The sequence below is a fragment of the Arabidopsis thaliana genome, chromosome 2 (assembly GCF_000001735.4).
Source record: "Arabidopsis thaliana chromosome 2, partial sequence".
In the NCBI taxonomy this organism is placed as follows: domain Eukaryota; kingdom Viridiplantae; phylum Streptophyta; class Magnoliopsida; order Brassicales; family Brassicaceae; genus Arabidopsis; species Arabidopsis thaliana.
This window is the reverse complement of record NC_003071.7, coordinates 2,202,455-2,224,317: the sequence shown is the minus strand read 5'-3', so window position 1 is coordinate 2,224,317 and position 21,863 is coordinate 2,202,455. Positions and strand designations below refer to the sequence as shown.

Genomic DNA, 21,863 nt, shown 5'->3' with positions numbered 1-21,863 from the left:
TAATGTTTCTTTGGGTAATAAAGAAAATTTTTCATATATTTATAAATCTTAAATATCGAAATTGATATAAAATAATAATTTCTTTTGAAATAATTATTGTTAAGAAAAATAAAAATTTTAAATTCATAAAAACCACAAGACAAGAAAAACTACTATTGAATTAAGTGTTTAACAAAAAACTAAGTCTAACAAAGGTATTTCATATATTAAAAGTTTTAGACAGATATATTGAATTAAGTGTTAAAAACAATTATTACATGAAAATAAGAAATGAGAACTTAGAAACAAGAAAATAATGGAGAGGATAATTAATTTTCTTTACTTTTGCTCGTAATATAACATACAATATATATTTAACATTAAAAAATCAAATTTTGGAAAAAAACATTACATGTCGCGCTTTTTGACAAATCCCCTGGGTAAAGACTGGTTTGTTTTGAAATGCGTTCCACGGCATAATCTGTTGGACAAAACTGCAATTTTTATAAAATGCAAATTGGATAAAAATAATGATTGGTAACACTATTGCGTTTTTGATTAAAAAAAAAGTTTCAAAAATCGCTTTTTATAGGTTAGAGTTCACAACCTATGTTACCATTCAACAACATTTGCAAAGTGCGGGACATAAAATAACTTTATAATAAATTCATAAAACATTAGTATTTGGTATGCGTTTTTGCTATACGCCTAGTGCGTTCTAAGAATACCTAAATACAAGTGTTTTATATTTTTATCAAATATATACAAAAACATATATATATATATATATATAATGGCAGATCTACATAGTGCTGAGGTGGGGCACGTGCCCTATACTAAATATTAATAATTTTTCAGTTAATAGGTCTGTTATAAAATGTGTTAGCTCAAATGGTTAGGTGTGCCCCAAGTAAACTCTTGTGAACAAGGTTCGATGCACTTCTAATATTTTTCTTTTCGTTTCTCCTGAACATTTTTTCTCCAGACATGTTGTATATAAAAGAAATTTATTTGTTTAAATTATAACTTTTTATCTTAGATCCGCTTCTGCATATATACATATAATATACATAATTTCAATAACTCTGAAAATGTTGATATAAATTCTATGTGTTTATTTTATCGATAAAACAACCCTATTTAAGTTTCCTTATTATTTTGATCACTTAAAATATTATTAAATTATTTATAATTTGATAACTATTTTGTCCGTATTTTATTACCATTCAAACATTCTCCCGCAACACTTATTTTTTAATAACCGCACTTGTTATGCATTATGTATTTTTCTCCAATTTACCGCACTTAAACCGCATCGCACTACTCAATCCGCTTGTCCTGCACCGCTCGATCCGCTGTCACCATTCGGTGCCTACAGCGGATTGAACGGTGAAGAACATAAAGCGGTGAAGAATATAAAGCGGTACGGTTTAGATGTGGTTAGTGGGAGAGAAAATTATTATGCGGATCAAGTGTGTTTAGTACGGAACAAACAATGCTTGAATGATGACTATTACAAGTGCGGTATAATAATAATAAGTTATTAAATTTTAATTTAAAAAAAATAATTTTTAGGTAAAAGAAACAAATTACTTTTTGAACAAGATTATGTTATTTGATAAGATTAATACATAAAATAAATTTCATAATTTTCTAAACTTAAAAATATACATATATTATATATTATATATGTATATACACATATATACATACAAAACTGAAACCACACCTAAACCACATCATAATTGGGGTAAATCAAAGCATGTGCGGTTTAGATATTCAATTGAAAATAAGAAGATGTCAAGTGTGGTTCCACTAATTAATACGCACTTTGCATTTATCGTATGCTTGAATGGAGACATTTATTTACTTTTTCATGTTCCGCTGTAAAATCGTGATGCACACTCACAACCTATATATATGCACTACAAAAAAAGTCTTCATTGATAGCATACCGTTATAGCACGGTTTACTCAATTGCAATTGTAGATGTCATGTAATTTTGGTTATTATATTACAGCACTTGATAAACGCTAAGATAGAGTTTTAATGAGCGGGAACCCAAAAACCTTATTCCGCCAAACACTTAGTCAATTTTTTTAGTTTTCGAGCAAAAAACCAAAACTCAAAACACAATTAAACTTTCTGTCGAAAACCCTAAGAAAGAACTCTCTCGGTCCTGCAGCAGTTAGTCCGACGAACTCACTCTTCCGACCACCAATTAAACTCTCCGTCGCCGTCGTGAAAGCTCTCCATGCAACTGGAACCTCCCGCCAGCACTTAATCCGCTCAATTCAAGATCGAATCGAAGGCAAGTCCTTATCTATGTTGTTGTTTTTCTCCTTTGACACTCAATTCGTTACCCTAGATCTGTTTCTATCAATCTCTTAGACTCAATAACCGATGTTTATGTGATTGTAGTATGGTTTTCTTTATCGATTCTTAAAATTTTGTCTACTTCGCATGCCTTTGTTAATCCCGAATTCATATGAATTTCGTCTTAGTAATGTTTTTGTGGGTTGCTAATTTATGTGCTTGTGAACAATTTTGCATTCGAAATTGTGTTTTTATTTGGGCATTTGAGTTGCAAATTTTGGATTTTGGCTCTGTAATGTTTGATTTGTTATTGGGTGATAAAACTTGAGAATTTCATTGCAGATTGATTAAGCTTCGTCTGTTGTCTGAATCATGTTGTTATTGTCAAATCGATTTAGTTCTTTTGTTATGTCAAACTATTATTGATTCACTTTCTTGAATATAAAACATTTTGCTCATTCTATAATTTTGTTTTGCAAGCGTTACTGAGCGAATTAATGGGACATTTCGAAGCTTATCAATTTTCTCTTTTCACAGGACAGGTTAGAACCATCTTCTCTTTTGTGAATTGTTTTCTCTTTTCATAGTTAGTATATAAGTTTGATTTGTGAATGTTGTCTGCTTGTTGTGTGATTGTTTACTTAGAAGATTTTTTTCAGTTTCATTTATTTTAAACATGCTAATATAATCTAGTAATTGTACTTAACTACGGAATTGTTTTCATAGAGTTATTTGTAAATGTTGTATTCTGTGATTGTTTATATTGAAGATTCTTTTGAGTTACATTTGTTTAAACCCTGCTACTATAATCGAGTAGTATGTACTTAAAACCTGAATTGCTTTGATTGAATCAGACATATAAGTTTGAATTATTTGTGAATGTTGTCTACTTATTGTGTGATTGTTTATTTAGAAGATTCTTTTCTTTACACCATATGGTATGGTGCTTAGGTTACTAAAGGTTTATATTACGGTTAGCACATAGAATAGTGGCTAAGGATTGGGTGCATCTTGGCAGGTAAGGAATATAATTATAATTATATTCCTTAGTTTTTAGTAAGGGTTTTGGAGAGTTTTTTTTTTTTTTTCCTTCTACTTCTGCAACAAAGAGATGATCATGCTTATGAGAGACGGGCTATCAAGTTTGTACGGGATGTGGCTGCGGTTTTGGGAGATGCGGATATGATTGTATATCTTTGCATTGATTGTCGTAACATAGATCGTCACTTAGGTTGTGTAGTTGTTGATCATCTTGTGAGAAGAGGAATGGATGAGGCTTATAAGATGCGTTGTGATTGGTATCATCATGGAGAATTGGTGTCTGGTGGTGAAAGTGAAAGCAAATTCAGTCAGTTGAATGATGAAGTAGTTGAGTTGTATCAGGCTGCAGAGTATTTGGACGAAGAGTTTGCTGGTATGGTTCACTTGGGCGAGATTGTAGAGCGTGACGACAAGAAAGAAGACGAGTTCCTTGCAAAGCTTGCAGATGCTGAGACACCTCTATATCCAAGCTGTTTTAACCATAGCAAGCTGTCCGCGATTATGTCTCTGTTTACACTGAAGACCAAAAATGGCTGGTCTGACAAGAGTCACAACGATCTTCTAGAGACATTGCCGGAGATGCTATTAGAGGATAATGTGCTACACTCATCACTGTATGAGGTGAAAAAGTTTTTGAAATCTTTTGATATGGGCTAGCAGGAGATTCATGCATGTGTTAATGATTGCTGATTTTTAATTCAATCAATATTAAATGACACATGTCATTTTTTGTGTAATGATGTGTCACCCATACGATTTTCATATATATAATTAATCTCTCAATTACGTAATGACCCAATGGTTATCACCGTAAACTTTTTGTCTTTTGTTTCCTTGCATTTTAGTTTATAAATCTCAAAACTAAAAAACAATCTTTCATTTTTGTTAAAAACGACTCTCAAAAGTTTACATCCTTAAAATTCGTCCTGTAATATCTATCGCGCACTTAAACGTGTCCTTACATCTTTTCTCATTCAAATTTTCAGATTTTTCAGATTTTGTTGTATTGATTGCTTGGAAAAGACTTAAAAGGAAACATCATAAACTCTAACTGTTTTTTCTTTGTCATCTCATAAACTCTAACTCTTAAGCGTAAATTTAGGTAGTTCTTGTCTCTCGACCATCTACATATACATTTTTTCAGTCATTTTAGTAAATAAATCCTCAAATTGAAATATATTTATAAGGAATGTCATTGGCATTAATTATTATCAGTTAAATAATATTCTTAATTATTAGCATTTCCTTATCCAATATATCTCCATCAATTCTAATTACTTTTAAAAAGGAGGAATCTTATGACTTTATTAATATTATACTTTATAAAAAATAAATATTATAGTTATTTAAAGTTATAAAATGTTTAGAATATTTAACGAAAAAATGTTTAGAATATATATAATATATGAAATCTATAAAATTAAATAACCATTTCAAAATAAAACTTTTAAATTGACTTGAATTATAAATCTTTTAATAAAAATATTATTAGAACAAAAAATGAAAAAATAATATTTAATTTTACTGAACTGGATTAGATGGTGGGACGGGTTTAGAATATTATAATGTATGGTTATAATGTTTAACCATTTGAAAGAAAAAAATTAAATTAATTTGAATTATATATATTTTAAATTAAAGTATTATTAAAACAAAAATAAGAAAAACAAAATGTTTAATTTCACTAAACGGTGTTAGATAGTAGGACGGATTTGAATCGACAGTTATTAAATTTTTACTTTTAAAAGAATAAAATAGTCCCACGGTGTACCGCAGGTTAAAATCTAGTTAAATATCATATTTACGACATTTAATATCGATAGATTAATAAAATATACCTCATTACTTTACAAAAGTTTTATTGAAGATCAATTTTTGTAAATCTATCTATTTTTAATTTTTAATCATTAGCTTAGAACCATATACAATTCCCATTCTTATTAAAAACGATCGGTTAGACAAAACTATTGTTTCGATTAATTATCCGAAATTCCAAACTAAAATAGTGAAAATGTAATAAGAGAATATTACACTATAAGGCACTTTTATATAACATATTACACGTTTAGGCACTTTCCAAAAAGTAGGCACTTTGTATAAATAAATTTACCTATTTACCCTTCTCTTAACTATTTCTCTCTCCTTATAATCTTTGTCTCTCTCCTAGTTTCTCTTCTCTCTCTCTTTCTCTCCCTTTTCGACAAACAGAAAATCACTCTCTCCTCATTTCTCTTCTCTCTCTCTTTCTCTCTCTTTGTCGACAAATACAAAATCAAGCGGAAGATAATGGATTCACTACAATCACGACTTGGATTAAGGATCTGTACCATAGATTTTTTGCTTTGTATGTGTTTACTTACGTAATTTAAGATCATGGGTTCTGCCCAAACTTCATTCATTATTCAATTTTATGAGTTTCGTAGCTCTGAAACCTTAATTGAAGCTTTTATTTTTCTTCCAATTCTTTACTTGCTAGATCTTAGAATTTCAGAGACTTAAAATACAGAGAACAAATAACCATATGAGTCAAACAATGACCATATGGATTGCACCGCTCGGACAAACATCTGTGGACAATATCGTCTTTGTTTACTACTAATGTGTTTTATCACTGGATAAAATATTCTATGTATAGGGTATGGATCCATTTTATAATGATGGTTGTGTCCATACATAAGCAAATATTGGTTAAAGAAAAATGGACGGTGTACTTTTAACTGATGATTATCGTGTGTATTGATATGAAATGATTATGTTAATTACTAGATGACCATTTGGACTTGACTTCTTGGACACTCGTCAATGGACAACTATGTCTTTGATTTGCTGCGAGTGTGTTTTATTGTTTAGTAAAGTTATCACCCCTTTTTTTTATGATTACGATATATTTATATGGTTTCAGGGAGAGAATCGTTGTATGTAGAGATTATTTGGGTGAATGAAGTAGATGGAGCAGATTTATACAAAAATTTGGTGTAGAATGGATATGACTCAGTAAAAAAAGTTTCTCTATGGACACATATGAATGGACTTGTTATTATGTACACCGAAAATTTATTTTTTGATTTTTGTTTAAATTTGCAGAGATCTTTACATTCAAGACAATAGATTGAGGCTACGAGAATAGATCATATGCATCAGATCTCGTCGTCTTCACAACACACAATTTCGCTAATGTGAATCATATTTTCACAAAATAAAAAAAGAAAACAAAATTGTGTTTGTTAAATAAAAGTAACAAACCTACACAAAATCGAAATCTAGAGAGCCTTCTCCGTAAAGTAAATACATAAGGTACACTATCTTCACAAACTCCATCGTTGCTCTCAGCACACACACTCAACACTTACAAATCTTCAACTCGCCATTTAAATTTTGGATTTATTTTAGAGAGAATGATAGAAAAGACATGATTCTTTGTAGAGAAGAACAGAGAGATGTTCTTATCAGATCTAGATAACCAGAGAATGATTTCTTTTTATTTCATCTTAGCCATAGATATGAAAATATATATTTTTAATCTAACGGTTTATATTAAAAAGAACATAATCAGCCACAATAAAAAAAGAAGGTTAGTTAATTTACGTCAATATCGCAGGGGTAATTTTGTCCATTTTCTCACCAAAAATAAAGTAAAGTGCCTAAACTCTTGGAAGTGCCTAAAAAATCAAAACATTTTCCAAAAGTGTCTAATAGTGTCACATTCCCATGTAATAACTACTATACATTCTATTAAGTTCCTTGTTATATTCGTGTGTGTCCCGTGTATCAAGCTTGTTTGACTCGTTCACCGCTGTAAAAGAAAAGAGTCCGGAACCATAAGCATAAGACTGACACAAACTATGGCATCAAGAGAAATAGATTTGTCATCAAAGTACACATCACCTAAAAGTAAAAATAGACAAAAGAGACCTTGTCCTCACGCCTCTCTCTTTTTCCCGGCAACAACTAACAACAACACTTCTTTACCTTTCTCTCTAAGGCAAAACCCTTCTCTTATGTGACCACTCCTCCATGCATCCCTCCTCCGCCGCCGTCTCCGGCGAACTCACAAAACCACCAACAGCTCCACTCCAACCACTTGTTGACCTAATAACAAACGTCCTCTCCCTCCTCCTCCTCTCTTCCCTCACCGTCCGTTCCTTCATCGGACGGTGGCAAATCCTCCGATCCAAACTCTTCACACTAAACTCATCTCTCTCTTCCTTATCCGAATCACCTCACTGGTCACAAAATCCTCTCCTCCACACTCTCCTCCCTTCTCTCCTCTCAAATCTCCAACGCCTCTCTTCACTCTCCGACCAATGCTCCTCCGCTTCATTCTCCGGTGGTAAACTTCTCATGCAAAGCGACCTCGACATAGCTTCCTCTTCCCTCTCTACTCACATAAGTGACCTTGACCTCCTCCTCAGATCCGGTGTCCTCCACCAACAAAACGCCATCGTTTTATCACTCCCACCACCAACATCAGATAAAGATGACATTGCCTTCTTCATCAGAGACCTCTTCACTCGTCTCCAAATCGGTGGAGCTGAGTTCAAAAAGAAATCTCTAGAATCTCTTCTTCAACTTCTCACCGATAACGAAAAATCCGCAAGAATCATAGCTAAAGAAGGTAATGTTGGTTACTTAGTAACTCTTCTTGATCTCCATCACCATCCTCTAATCCGTGAGCACGCACTCGCCGCCGTCTCGCTGTTAACTTCATCGAGCGCCGACTCGAGAAAGACGGTGTTCGAACAAGGCGGATTAGGTCCATTACTACGATTGCTAGAAACCGGATCTTCACCGTTCAAAACAAGAGCAGCAATAGCGATTGAAGCTATAACCGCCGATCCAGCAACCGCTTGGGCTATCTCAGCTTACGGAGGCGTAACCGTATTAATCGAAGCTTGTAGATCAGGATCTAAACAAGTACAAGAACACATCGCTGGTGCTATAAGCAACATCGCCGCCGTTGAAGAAATCAGAACAACATTAGCTGAAGAAGGAGCTATACCGGTTCTTATCCAACTCTTAATCTCCGGTTCATCATCGGTACAAGAGAAAACCGCGAATTTCATCTCCTTGATCTCATCTTCCGGTGAGTATTACAGAGATTTGATTGTTAGAGAAAGAGGAGGATTACAGATTCTGATTCATTTAGTTCAAGAATCATCAAATCCCGATACGATCGAACACTGTTTGCTTGCTCTCTCTCAGATCTCTGCCATGGAAACAGTTTCTAGGGTTTTATCTTCATCAACAAGGTTCATAATCCGATTAGGTGAATTGATAAAACACGGAAACGTAATCCTTCAACAGATCTCAACTTCTCTTTTATCGAATTTAACAATCAGCGACGGTAACAAACGAGCCGTCGCTGATTGTTTAAGCTCGTTGATTCGGTTAATGGAATCGCCGAAACCGGCGGGGTTACAAGAAGCGGCGACGGAGGCGGCGAAGTCGTTGTTGACCGTTAGATCAAATCGGAAGGAGTTGATGAGAGATGAGAAGAGTGTGATTCGATTGGTGCAAATGTTGGATCCGAGGAATGAGAGGATGAATAATAAAGAGCTTCCGGTGATGGTTGTGACGGCGATTTTATCAGGTGGAAGTTATGCGGCGAGGACGAAGTTGATTGGTTTAGGAGCTGATCGTTATCTTCAATCTCTGGAGGAAATGGAAGTTCCCGGTGCTAAGAAAGCGGTTCAGAGACTCGCCGCCGGTAATCGGTTAAAGAGTATCTTCTTCACTAGACCATGGAAAGATCACTAAAAGGTGCGTGGCGTTTTCGTAATTTTTGTAATTTCTGATTTAAAGTGAAAAGACTAAACTACCCCTCTGATTCGAATGGGACCAGAATTTTTATTTGGCATTAACGTTGATATAGACTTAACAATTAACATGTCTTATTGGCATCTAGATTCATAGAGCTGTCACCGACATGGATTAATTAAACTTGCAAATTATTTGGTAGGGGTGAGATTTTAACCGAACCGACCCAACCCAACCAAATTCAAACCGAGTCAAACCAAACTCAAATTTAAACTTAAACCATTCGGTTACATTTTGTCTCAACCTAAATAGGTCGGTTTGATTCGGTTTTAAACCGAACCGAACCGATAATCCAATGTATTTACTAATTTAATTAATTAATTATATTAATAATATCATAAATAACTAAACTAAATATTTATTTATTTCTAAAACTCTAACCCTTAAAAACCTAGGGCTCTACTTCTATCTTTAAAGTAAAACTCAAAAAAACTTTCATATTTCATTTATTGTTCCGTTTATACAAATAATTATTTTTTTGTACCGAATTAAAAACCGAACCGAACTAATACCAAACCGACCCGAATCAAACTAAAACTGACCCAAACACAAACCAAACCAATTAAGTTCGGTTGAGTATGGTTAAAGTTTTACAAAATCTAAATAAACTGAACCAAACCGAACCCAAAATTAAACCGAAATGTATCTGGGATTTGGAGAATTGGACTGATCTTGGATTCAACCTATGTGAGGCCAAAAGAGATTTACTCAATAATTGATTATGATTAAGGTTCTTATAATGTGGTTCAATGTAAATTTAACTCAAATTTGGTTACTGGAAATGATAATAATTGTCTAAATTTTTACAGGTATGAAGGTTTCAATTTGTGGAAGGAGAATATTCCGATTTCTCATACTCTAAATACAACACATTCACATCAACAACCAATTGTTTTTTTTTTCTTTTCTTTTCTAAATATGAAAATCCTAATATTTATTTTTTAACTATTATCAAAAGTCATGGATGCAGGTTTTATAGTATCCTTCTTCTGTTTTGTTTATTTATTTATAAAGTGGAGAGTTTTTTTTTTTTTTTTACATGTATTTGTGTGATTATATATGTAAATGACTCTTGAGTTTTGATCTGTAGGAGTACTTAATATTGTAACTGTTTTATTTATTTTTATTGTAAGAGTGTCAGTTTTTATTGTGTATTTTTGTTTACCTTATTTATCAATGGGGAAAATATCATTTAAATCATCATTTTATCATTTTTGTTGGTATAAAGCATGAACTCTGGATCTAGTGAATTAAATTCTCAATTTTATGTTGACTTTCAATTTAATCACAGATTATGTTACTGGATTTTGTAAGTGATGGCCGTGTGTACATGCAATCTCTATTGTATCTCCACCTCTTCTTCGGATTGACGTTAAACAATAAACAAATTATTAATCATCGTAATCATCGTACTTAGATTATAAGTAATGGAAGGAAAACACTACAAGTGATTATTGCTTGTATCACTGAATGATTCAATGTTCACATGATTCATATTCATCAAGTGGAATCCACCCTTAGTAATTACTACAAGCAATATCCTAAGGTTTTGGCGAAGAAAGTTTAAACTCAACCAAGCTACACATCTACAAAGATTGGTTGTCAATATATGCACACTACTTCACCCAATCTTGTAGTGTTGCTAGGACCAAGAGAACCGCATTACAATCCGACCATACTTCAAAAGAATTCACATGACGATCATGGAGGCTTTGGATCCACCAGAGGATACAATGGAGTTTCATCGCTATCCAATTCTCCATCGAAAGGAACGCATCACGGGCATGATAAAGTAGGCATGATCACAGTTACGGTTATTACGGTTACGGTTATAATTTTTTTAATTGTAACCTTAACCATTTTATATAAGGTTAAGATGGTTAAAGTTAGATAATGTTACGGTTGAATACAGTTACAGTTACAGTTAAATACGTTTATGGTTATTTGATGATTACAATATATTTAATACTGGTGGCAAAATCTTATTTTTAATTGCTTTTAATAAGATAAAAAGTATGTTGTAGATTCTTTCGTATGCGATATTATTTACTTTTTAAAAAATCTTTATCCGAACATTCGATATCTATCTCTGCATTACAAATAGTTAAAATTATATTTTTAAGGTTTTAACTATGCAGTTAATCGTGCGGTTAACTGTACGGTTAATTACTGTTTTAATGGTTACAATTAATATAGTCTTTTTAATCGTAATTATTCTATTTTTACGGTTAACGGTTTCAACTTTTAACCGTATTATACAATTACGATCCGTTTATAGTTTGGAAATGATCTGGTTACCGTCCGAAATAAGATTACACTTAAATTTTGGTCATGCCTATGATAAAAGGACAGTTTCAAAGTAGCCCCATAGAATCCATGTTTCCCCACAATGATATATATCATTAATCGATAATGAGAAAACATTACATTTTAATACACCAAGCTTTGGTTTAACCCAACGATTGTTCTGCCTCATAAATTGACTGGTCATACGATTAGAAACTTGATGGTTGGACGTATTTTGTTTCCAAAGCCACCTCTTCCCATTTCCCAATTAGTTCCCACTCTTTATTGAATGAATAGTTACCATCTTTAGTATATGCCCACGGCTCAGGAGAAAAAGATCTAATTCTCATACCGATATACCATCACAAGGAGGGAAAAGACTTAGTTAAGAGTTGTGGATCCCATTCTACTTGATCCCTTATTAGATGAGACATCTTGAGATTAAATCGATTAAAAGGTTCTTTGTTAAATGTCGACGCATGAGCATCAAAACCCCACACATCCATCCAAATACTAGTATAGTTTTCATCTCTGATGGATTACAGAAGTCCACATTCCAACAACTCCTTTCCAAATAAATTATTTCGTTGTGTATATAAAATTAGGATCAATTATGAAATCAGCACAATTAAGTTTATCCCTTTGTGGAAACAGTCATATCTCATATGCCTAATAGATTTAGGTACTTTTCTATGTGAGTCTTTTACGATTTTACCCTTACCACTGTCCTAGTTTTAATATTGGGAAAAATGTCATAAAAATCATCAGTTTACCAAAAGCGGTGAAACAAAGCACCAACTTTGGGTCTGGTGAATTAAATTCTCAACTTTATTTGAGTTTTCTATTAAATCGTTAAATTTTTGTTGACTTTGCCAAATAAGGCACGTCGTTAAGTCAACTGACAGACCAATTTAACATAATTAAGTCAACGTTTACATTTTTTATTAAGTTCTAAAAACGACGTCGTTTTGTCTTTACAAAAAAAAAGACAAAAATCTTTTCAAGAAAAGACACCATTAGGATTCAAACCCAAGATCTCGTAAATATTACATCAATTACTTAACCACCGTGCTGAAGTACACATACATAATTTAATACATACAGAAATATATAACATACACGAATAAATAGAATTTTGACCATTGAATAGAACTGAGCCCGTCAGATTGTTACGTACTGGGAATTGGAATTGGAATTGTTGTGTTGGCTTGGGATCGAGATTTACACTTCTCAAGCTTGAAAATCGAGACATATTTATCATCACTATCGATTCTCAAGTTCTAAATCTACAAAATTTTTGCCAAAACGGAAAAATTGTTTATGTTTTTCGTGCTAAATTCTTTAGTTCAGTTGGTTAAATAGCATGTTTTTCTTTGAGAGTTTAGTATAGTTCGAAGCCAAACTTGGTAGTTCGAATATGAGTAAACTTTATTTTATGTCGTCTGTCTGTAGAGGATATATGTATCTGTGTGTTGATTGAGCAATAAAAACTTCAGCTTGATGGTTGAGTACTGGGTTATATGTTTGTGAGTTCACTGGTTTGATTCTTTCCAATGTTGTATTTGGAGGTATTTTTTTTATAAAAGAACACAAAACGACATCGTTTTTAGAATTTAATAAAAAATGTAAACGTTGACTTAACTTTGTTAATTTGGTCTGTCAGTTGACTTAACGACATGCCTTATTTGGCAAAGTCAACAAAAGTTAACGATTTAATAGAAAAGTCAACTATAGTTGAGAATTTAATTCACCAGATTCAAAGCTGGTGTTTGTTTCACCACTTTGGCAAACCGATGATTTTTATGACATTTTTCCCTTTTAATATTCTGTGCCTTTTTTCCCAACATTGTCGCAAACATAAAAGCTACCTAACAGCTCACTGATTTTAAAACACGAGCAGTTGGAAAAATCTTGCCAACTGATTCACCCAAGACCACTGTTTAACCAACACTTCTCATATCTAAGTAACTGAAGACTACGTCTTTGATTTTTCTTCACAACCTCCATTTCTCCCGGGAAAAATGTCATTTAATCCCCTAACTTTAAAAAAATGGTCATTTTATACATCAACTTTATATGCGGCCGTTTAAAACATGAAATAAACGTTGACTAATTTTTAAAACATGATCATTCGTTGACCAGGCCAAAACAGACATTCTGTTATCAGTCATTAACGGAACTTCTAACGTCTGTTATCATCCGTTAACTTTATTAGTCAAGTTTTAAATTGTGGTCATTTTAAACATCAACTTCATATGTGGCCATTTAAAACATGAAATAAACGTTGACTGCCATTTAAGACATGAAAAATTCGTTGACCATGCCAAAATAGACATGTCTTTATCAGTAGAACCTAGAACATAAAGATTTTTCCCATATGACATCTCCATATCAAAAAGTTTTAAGCAGAACCCAAGAACATAGTTTGATATAGAGATAATCGCAGTGCCATTAATTGGAAGCAAATAAAGGTGTTTTCGTTTATATATATTTGTTTTAAATTTTAAAAGGAATCATGGAAGCAAATTGAGGACCCATTATAAGACTGTTCGTATTGTTTGGGCGGTTGTAGAAATAGATTTTGAGAATTGGGGTTTTCATTTAGAAAACAATCTTGATTTTCTTTTGATTATTCTCAAAACAAAGTCGTTTTAGGGATACTAATAGAGTCGTTAACAAGTGATAACGAATGTTATAAGTTCTTTTAATGAATGATGACAACATGTATATTTTGGCTTGGTCAACGAATTTCTCATGTTTTAAATGATAGTCAACGCTTAGTTCATGTTTAAAATGGTCACATATAAAGTCGATGTTTAAAATGACCACAATTTAAAACTTGACTAATAAAGTCGTTAACGGATGATAACGGACGTTAAAAGTTCCGTTAATGACTGATAACGGCATGTCTAGTTTGGCCTGATCAACGAATGATCATGTTTTAAAAGTTATTCAACGTTTAGTTCATGTTTTAAACGGCCGCATACAAAGTTGATGTATAAAATGACCATTTTTTTAAAGTTGGGAGATTAATTGACATTTTTCCCATTTCTCCCCCCCCCCCCCCCCCCCCCCCCACCCCCGATCTACAATCGCCAATTCGGCCATCGGAGCTACCCCTTCCCTCTCTGCAATTGCCCCACTAACCCAAAGCTATGGAATAAATTGGACGGCGCAAACGGTTTCGTCCCCCTCACTCAGGTTCTATATATTAGTTTTTATCGTTGAATTTTTTATTTGCTCTTTCTTTTTGGAAATATGTCCGGCTCTCTTTCTTTTTGGAAATATGTCCGGCTCATTATCCTATTCTTCTCTGTATGCAAGCTTCCCCATCGAATATCTTCACAACCTCATAGCAAAGGTCTTCTCCTCTCAGGTTTGGTATTTGTTCCTCTTTTACAAATAATATGTTTCCTTTCTCTAACCATACGAAGCCTTTGCATATATGTTCCTCTCAAGTTGCAAACCCTATTTCGATTAAGCATTCTCTATGTTTTGGTCATGTTGCAGTTTTTGCTTGGGTTCCCATGTTCCAATCATCACGCTATATATTTGAAAATTGCGTCTATGACAATCAATGTTTGGGTTCCTCTTTCCAAGCCTTAGGGTTTATATTTATAGTCAAGCTCCTTACCTAAGTGTTACATTCCACGTCGTTAATCAATTTTTCCTTGGGTTCCCAGTTTCCATGCCTTAGTTTATATTTGGGGTGGTACTCTCCTTACCTTAATGTTACAGTTCCTTAGCTTAATCAATTTTTGCTTGGGTTCCTTCTTTCCAAGCCTTAGGGTTTATATTTTTGCTAATTCTCTTTACCTTAATGTTATATTTGGTCTAAGTCAATATTTATGTGGGTTCTCTGTTTTGGATTCTTAGGTATTACATTTAAACTTCCTTGCTTACCATAATGGAACATTTCTTGTATGTAACTGAGTATATTGTCTTCCAAGCCTTCTAATTTATGCGTAGTTGCAATATCTGTTTTCTGTTTATCTATTTACTTGTTCCAACCCTTAATGTTTATTTATTAGCAAACACATTTTCATGAATTGTACGCCTCCTCTCATATTCTGTTCTTTTGTTCCGTTGCTTCTCTTACCAGCTCAGGTTACTTCACGGCTTTTCACTAACTATTGCTACTTGCCTACGCTTTTCAGGTCAAAGAGCGCTCGAAGCTGTTAAAGCTGATCAACATTTCTCATTGTGTTTGCTAGGCATGAGTGACATTGGTGAACATCAGTATGATATCAGAACTGTCTCAGCCAAAGCTCTATCTATGCCCAACTATGTCATGCTTCTTATACTCAGACACCACCCATTAGTTTCATAGCTCTCTTGTTAACTGTAATTCTGTAATTTCTCCACATTGTAGAAATCAACTTCTAAAATGACTCGATTGTAATCTTTGCCTATACCACCATATTAAAATAGCTCGCTTCGTTTTATGAACTCTCCTTGTTTCAATTATACAATGTTATGATCTTCTATAGGTCCACTTTACAAAAATATGGAACTTTGTTTATATTACAACCTTTTTCACTTTGCTTCTTCTAATTAGACTGTCAACCCCAACTCTTTTTCCCAACTACCACCGGTTTTTTTTTTCTTCATCAAATTGCCACCCATAACTCATGAATACATAGGTTCACCTACCACACCATATCTGAGCTTCTTTATATAAGGCCTCACCCCAAAACTAACACATATTAATCCCATATTTTACTTTCAGTCATGGAGAACATAGATTTCAACATCGCCCTTGATATTGCTTGTAGGGTTGGGGTTGATTCATTTATTGACTTTGCATGGATGCTTTTCACTTCAAAGTTCTATCGCAACCTTATATACAGTGACACTATCCTCAGACAAGTTTCTCTTGCGCCCTTCCTCTAGAATGTTGGCCTCATCAACCTAAGCTCCAACTTTTGCCTTTCTTTGCCCTTTGCTTGGAAGCACAAAACCTAACTACTTCCTATCCCGAAGGCCTTAGACTTGCTTGCAGAGAAGGGCGTGCTGAAGAAGGTCTAGCTCTCCTATTAATCATACCATCTTCGCTTCCCCATGCAACGTTTGTTACATCGTTGTTGGAACTTTGTCTTGGCAAGTATGACGAAACAATGCATACCTCTGCTGCATTTCTAGATAAATCATCTTCTTTTGAAGCGGCTGATGCAATTGTCACCACTGTATTCCACCAGATTATTCAAATTGGTCCTCAAAAAGTTTGATCACACTGCAACACTTGACATTTTGATGAATACCCTGATTGTACTCTAACTGGCTGTCAGATGCACAATCGATGCCAAGACTGTTTGCTCTACTGGTACTCTATGATGTATCTTGTCCTATGCTAGTTTAAAAACATTCACCACTCAAAATTTTGTATGACCATATGTTTTCCTCATCTGATATTTCTATGCTTTGTTTTCCCTATTTAATTACATGTTATGCTACAAGTTCCACTCCCTCCATCTGTTTTTAATTTTAAGCTCACCTCATATGTTCCCCTTCACTCTGAATAGGTCTTCTACTGTTTGTTTTTTCCCCTTGTAAGCAACACATTAACTCTTCTTTCCCAACACCTACTGTCTTTACACCAACTACATTAACTTCTCCATTTAACCAATACCTAGTAACTTTACTTCAACAACTCTTTTGAACAACCATCGCTCCTAATATTAACCACCACACAATTTTTAATTTCATATCCATAATTTACCAGAACAAGCTCTCCTTCATTGTCAACACTGAAACAAAAAACTTCATATCTCTCTTCACATATCTTCTTACATTCCAATTTCTTTGGTGACTGATATCGTTTTGAGGGTTGGATAATCTGGTTTTCGCAAACTAGGCTCGTTCATCGCTGTAGGAACTACGCTCGGCAACATTGTCTTCTCTAATGCGTTCTTATCTGAGGTTTTATTAGGTGTGTTCTTTGTTGTAAGCTCTATGGCCAATCCTGGGTCTTCGTACCGTCCTTTTTTCCTTAGGTGTCTCGAGGCTGAGAACAACACAACAAAATATCTAGAAGGTTGCGCCTTACTGCGCAACTTGGCCCTTCAGTTCAGTCACTCGACATGCTCAGAGAAGCTGCGTTGCATAGCATATATGCTCGATTTTCTTTTGGAATATTCCTCTGTCTTTGTGGTTCTTCTGAAGTTGGAATAAGAGTTTTAGTAACCTTTCTCGATAGGATTCCAAATTTTGGAGAAGCAATTGTTATCGCAGAACAGGTATGCACACATATCCGAGTTATGGGAACACTGGGTCAACATGCTTATCGCAGCTACAAGGGCATGACTCTTCTTGTGTGTGGTTTAGTCCATTACTCGGCTTTGGACGTTTGTCCGTGCTTACCTCTACATTATTATTTTGAAATCTCTGACCTTTATTAAGTTTTATTCACCTATGCTCTGTATTTCTACTTTGAACACCTCAATATCATTCTAGATTTCTTATGTATTTTTTCTTTGAACACCAAGATTTCTGTTGTATTTTTTCTTTCATTATAATTTTCTATCTATGCTTTTTCTTGTTTTAAACACCATTATTGCATGTTCTCAACGACTTTGAGCTCCCTACAGTTCAAATTGTATACATAAAACTCCAATTTACTAGCCACATATTAACATCCATTAAAAAAATAAGGCGTACACATAAGCAAGCCATTATATTCATTATCCTACTAAAAAGAGGATTACATTCATCTGATTTACCGATTACATTGTAGTGATTAACCGAAAATGGATGACACTACGATATCAACAGTGATTAACTGAACCAAAAGCTTACAATAACGTAGTCGAATCAAAAGATATCCGCTTACTTACGCCGCCTACAAGACCAAAACTGCTATATACAACATTAGCACATTCTGTTCTACTTGACCCTGAATTTACCATTCTTGAAGTTCTACCAGAAGACCAACACTGAATCACCATTGCAGGTCTTCTGCAAAATTTGTTCTCTAGCAAACATATTTTTCAAAACATGTTGGTCAACCATGCAGTTTTTGCTTAATACTTATCCCCGAAAAGTTTCACCATACTATTGCTTGCTTATGTAACCCAAACAACTTGTTTTCCCCACTCGCAATGTTTAAACAACCTAATAATGTTAGGTTATAAGGTAATACATAAATGTACAAGATGTCCAAGTGCCACAGTACCTTATCAGCAAGCTTTAGGACATGTGCCATGTTATGTTCCGGTTTGAAGCATCTTGTACATTTATTACGACCTTCCCTCTGCCTTTTCCACCCTAAACAGACAAACAATTGGGTTAGTAACTCAAGTACATAGCAAAGTAAAAAAGTATCATGTTTATAATTCAATGTTCCGTTACCATGTGATTTCCAACTGAGGGAAATCTCCTCTTCATGCGGCCTCCATGACCTATACTATGATCTCGTGGAATGAACTCGGATTCCTCAATAACCTCATCAACTTCTTCTTTGCCCTAAGTAGACACAGGTTTGATAAACTTAGCATAAGATTTTTCCCAAACACGAACTTTGAACCAGTTTCCAACTAAGGTTGGTATGTGAATCTTTGTTTGAGCAGCTGCAACAAGCGCATGGCAACAAGGTAGCTGTAGTTTGTCAAACTGCCTGCGGCTGCACGCTTTCTTTTGAAGATCAACATAAAACATAGTTCCATTAACACTGTTAACTTGGAAGTCCACGGAGAGATTGGTAGCACAGCCAAACCATTTGAGCCTGCATGATGGCGCAGTATTAGCTTGTGTGCATTTGGTATAATTCCGTTTTTAAGCTTCAGTGCTTTAGCACGTCGCACACAGATCCACTTCATCAATTTCGTTCTTATTCCTTCCACCAATGTCACTATGGGCAGTTCAATAATCTTCCCCAAAGCTAAATTTAATGCCTCAACAATGTTGCTGCTCATGAGATTGTACCGTTTTGCTTCACAGTACGCTTGTGTCCAGTGTTCTTTTGGTATTCTAGCCAAATAATCGGCACACCCACTGTTGCGCCTCCATATCTCTGTATTAAAGGCCCTGAAATCAGTTTCATTGAAGGCTCTACATGCTTTACTTACAAGGTTAGACACCCCTTTCTTTGGAAACTTGACTCTGACATTTCTTTCTATGTGCACAGCACATGCCCCATGAAAAACTTTTGGATACACCTGCCTAATCCCAACATATATTGAAGTATGTCTATCTGAAACTATGACCAAATCTTTAGCATCCGGCATAATGGCACTCAGCTGCCTAAAAAATTAGGTCAAAGCTGGTTCACTTTCGCTATCAACAATACCCAACAAAATTGGAAACACCATGAAGTTGGCATCCTGCATGCTAGGTGTTAAGAGAACTCCTTTGAACTTATGTTTGATGGTAGTACCATCGACAAGAACCACCTTCCTCATGTACTTAATCCCTGCAATGCACGCTCCAAGGGCAAAGAATAAATACTTGAACTGTTTCTTTCATTCTAAACCCTCAGTATATTGTAACTTATACTTAGTGCCTGGGTTTTGAGTTTGCAGCAAGTGCATATATCCTGACAAGATCTTGTAGTTGTCTTCATCACTTCCTCTAGTTTTCATTATTGCTGCTCTCTTGGCATAACCTGACTTCATATACGAGACTGAAACTTTCAGCTCACCTAAAACGATATCTGGGATATCTACAGCACGTGGTCCGGACATCCCGTTCACATACTTTCCCTCCAACACCTTCACAATTACTTTAGATGTTGCTTGTTTCCCATACTGTGTTCTTGATGCAATTATGCATGTGTGTGTTAAAGTCAGTGTTCAGACCTCAAAGTTCTTCGACTCTTGTCCTCCTGAAACTGCATATACCCTCCACGGATACAGTCGGTCAACACATTCAAATACCAGCCTTCCCGGGTCAGACCTTGTCTGCTTGATATGAAAAAGTCTCTTATAGCATAAATCGCTAAAGTTGTTTGCATATGGTTTTTGTCTTTGAACATCCGCCCTATGTAGATAACATCTTCTTCAGAAGACGCTGGAACATAACCATCTACAAATGTAGATGTCATCAAATACGGGCTCAGCATCAGACAAACCTAAAAGACTATCATTGTCTTCAGTTGTGTTAACCTCCACATCTGTTGTTCCTACATGATCTCTCTAGTAATTCGGAACAGATTTGTTGATGTCTTCTTTTGCAGTAGAGGGTCCAACAATTTCAGCCTCTTGTGGTTGAGCTATAGAAGAAGGATGGCTACTCCCAAGTGGAATATCTTCGCCATCAGGTGGCTCCAACCCTCATACTCCCAATCATCATCATCATCATCTGGAGTAGATTCACTAAACCCAATAGTGTAAGAAGTATTGTCAGCCTCATCACCACTATCAAATAGTTTACGCTTCCCATTGATCTTCTGCTTTGCTAGTTCCACTCTCTCCAATTCTTCTACCTCTATTAGCATCCTCATATCCTCAGATAAAGGCTCATCTTCCTCATCTGCATTTGAAATCTCATCATAGTGTGACAATTATGGTGTGACTGCATTAGCAAGATTTATTATACCACTAACATTGGTGCCCAGAAACTGTTCACCAACGTTCTCATTCATCTCTAGTACTACACAGTCAATGTCATCTTCAACTTCACACTCTTCTACAACTGTTGGCCAACCAACCTCTATTATACCTGAGTTGTGAACATCAGAGCCAGTTTCATACTCCAAAGTATATGTCCTTACAACAGAGTTGCTCCCATTTAAAAGTGACGCAGCTGATTGGAGAATGTTGTTCCTCGTGGAACATTCAGCACCATTGGACCCTACAGATTGGATATATGTGATACACTTAGAAGATTGCCCACCCTCTGACTGAAGCATCTCATCCTCTTGGCTCTTCTCCTTACCACAAACCGCCAACAAATCCACACTTCCACCATCAACCAAGTAAGGTAGAGCTTTAAGCGATAGCAACAAAGTTATATGAGGCTCACTCTCCCTTACCCTACGGAAGTTCCTTACAACCATGTTGGTAGCAACAGTGACAGGCGGCCTAGTGTTGACAAGAAAACAGAGAGTTGGCCGGGTAGCCAGTAACTAATTTTGGGTTTCCAGTTCTCTGCATCAAGTTCAAACTCTGAACTAACATGGTTGTGAAACTCTACATATGTCATCTTCGGGTTCATACACATGGTCATGGCATAACAATCCTTTGCAACCACAAATTCCCAAACGCCTTTGTCTGAATATTCCCACGAACCAGCTATAACATAGACATTTACGTCTTCCCTCTGTCACAGTAACATATAATTTTGTTACCATTGCAAATGAGGCTGCAAAGCTAAATTGCAAAATTTTATACTTCACGCCACTATATTGTGAATTTGGTTACCAACCAGAACACTATACAACTTACATTAACATATGAGTCTAAATACTGAATGAAAACCGTTAGATTATG

At 34.9% G+C, this 21,863-nt stretch overlaps 1 protein-coding gene, 2 long non-coding RNA genes and 3 pseudogenes across 9 annotated transcripts; 4 read left to right on the top strand and 2 right to left on the bottom strand.

Moving 5' to 3' along the window:
• Positions 1–3,402: 3,402 nt before the first annotated feature.
• AT2G05820 lies at positions 3,403–4,023 on the top strand (annotated as a pseudogene; the record flags this gene model as incomplete). The annotated part of the gene is made up of 1 exon: positions 3,403–4,023.
• Positions 4,024–6,869: 2,846 nt separating this feature from the next.
• On the bottom strand, positions 6,870–9,984 carry AT2G05812. Of its 3 annotated transcripts, NR_140105.1 has the most exons (2): positions 7,222–7,244; positions 6,870–7,129 (listed from the first exon to the last, which is right to left on the bottom strand). It is a non-coding gene; the product is annotated as an other RNA (long non-coding RNA). The 3 variants fall into 3 exon arrangements; NR_140104.1 differs by having other exon boundaries at positions 6,921–9,428; NR_140103.1 differs by lacking the exons at positions 6,870–7,129; positions 7,222–7,244 and adding an exon at positions 9,075–9,984.
• On the top strand, positions 7,159–10,358 carry AT2G05810 (ARM repeat superfamily protein). Of its 2 annotated transcripts, NM_126594.4 has the most exons (2): positions 7,159–9,096; positions 9,963–10,358. In NM_126594.4, exon 1 carries the CDS (start codon positions 7,351–7,353, stop codon positions 9,091–9,093), a length of 1,743 nt encoding a protein of 580 aa, NP_178638.1. In that variant the 5' UTR covers positions 7,159–7,350; the 3' UTR covers positions 9,094–9,096; positions 9,963–10,358. The 2 variants fall into 2 exon arrangements, with proteins under 2 accessions (NP_178638.1, NP_849939.1); NM_179608.1 differs by lacking the exon at positions 9,963–10,358 and having other exon boundaries at positions 7,159–9,173.
• A 1,149-nt stretch (positions 10,359–11,507) lies between these two features.
• On the top strand, positions 11,508–11,813 carry AT2G05005. Its single transcript, NR_140058.1, has one exon. It is a non-coding gene; the product is annotated as an other RNA (long non-coding RNA).
• Positions 11,814–17,217: 5,404 nt separating this feature from the next.
• On the top strand, positions 17,218–17,594 carry AT2G05801 (annotated as a pseudogene). The gene is made up of 2 exons: positions 17,218–17,358; positions 17,440–17,594.
• Positions 17,595–18,596: 1,002 nt separating this feature from the next.
• AT2G05800 lies at positions 18,597–21,690 on the bottom strand (annotated as a pseudogene; the record flags this gene model as incomplete). The annotated part of the gene is made up of 1 exon: positions 18,597–21,690.
• Between the last annotated feature and the right edge of the window lie 173 nt (positions 21,691–21,863).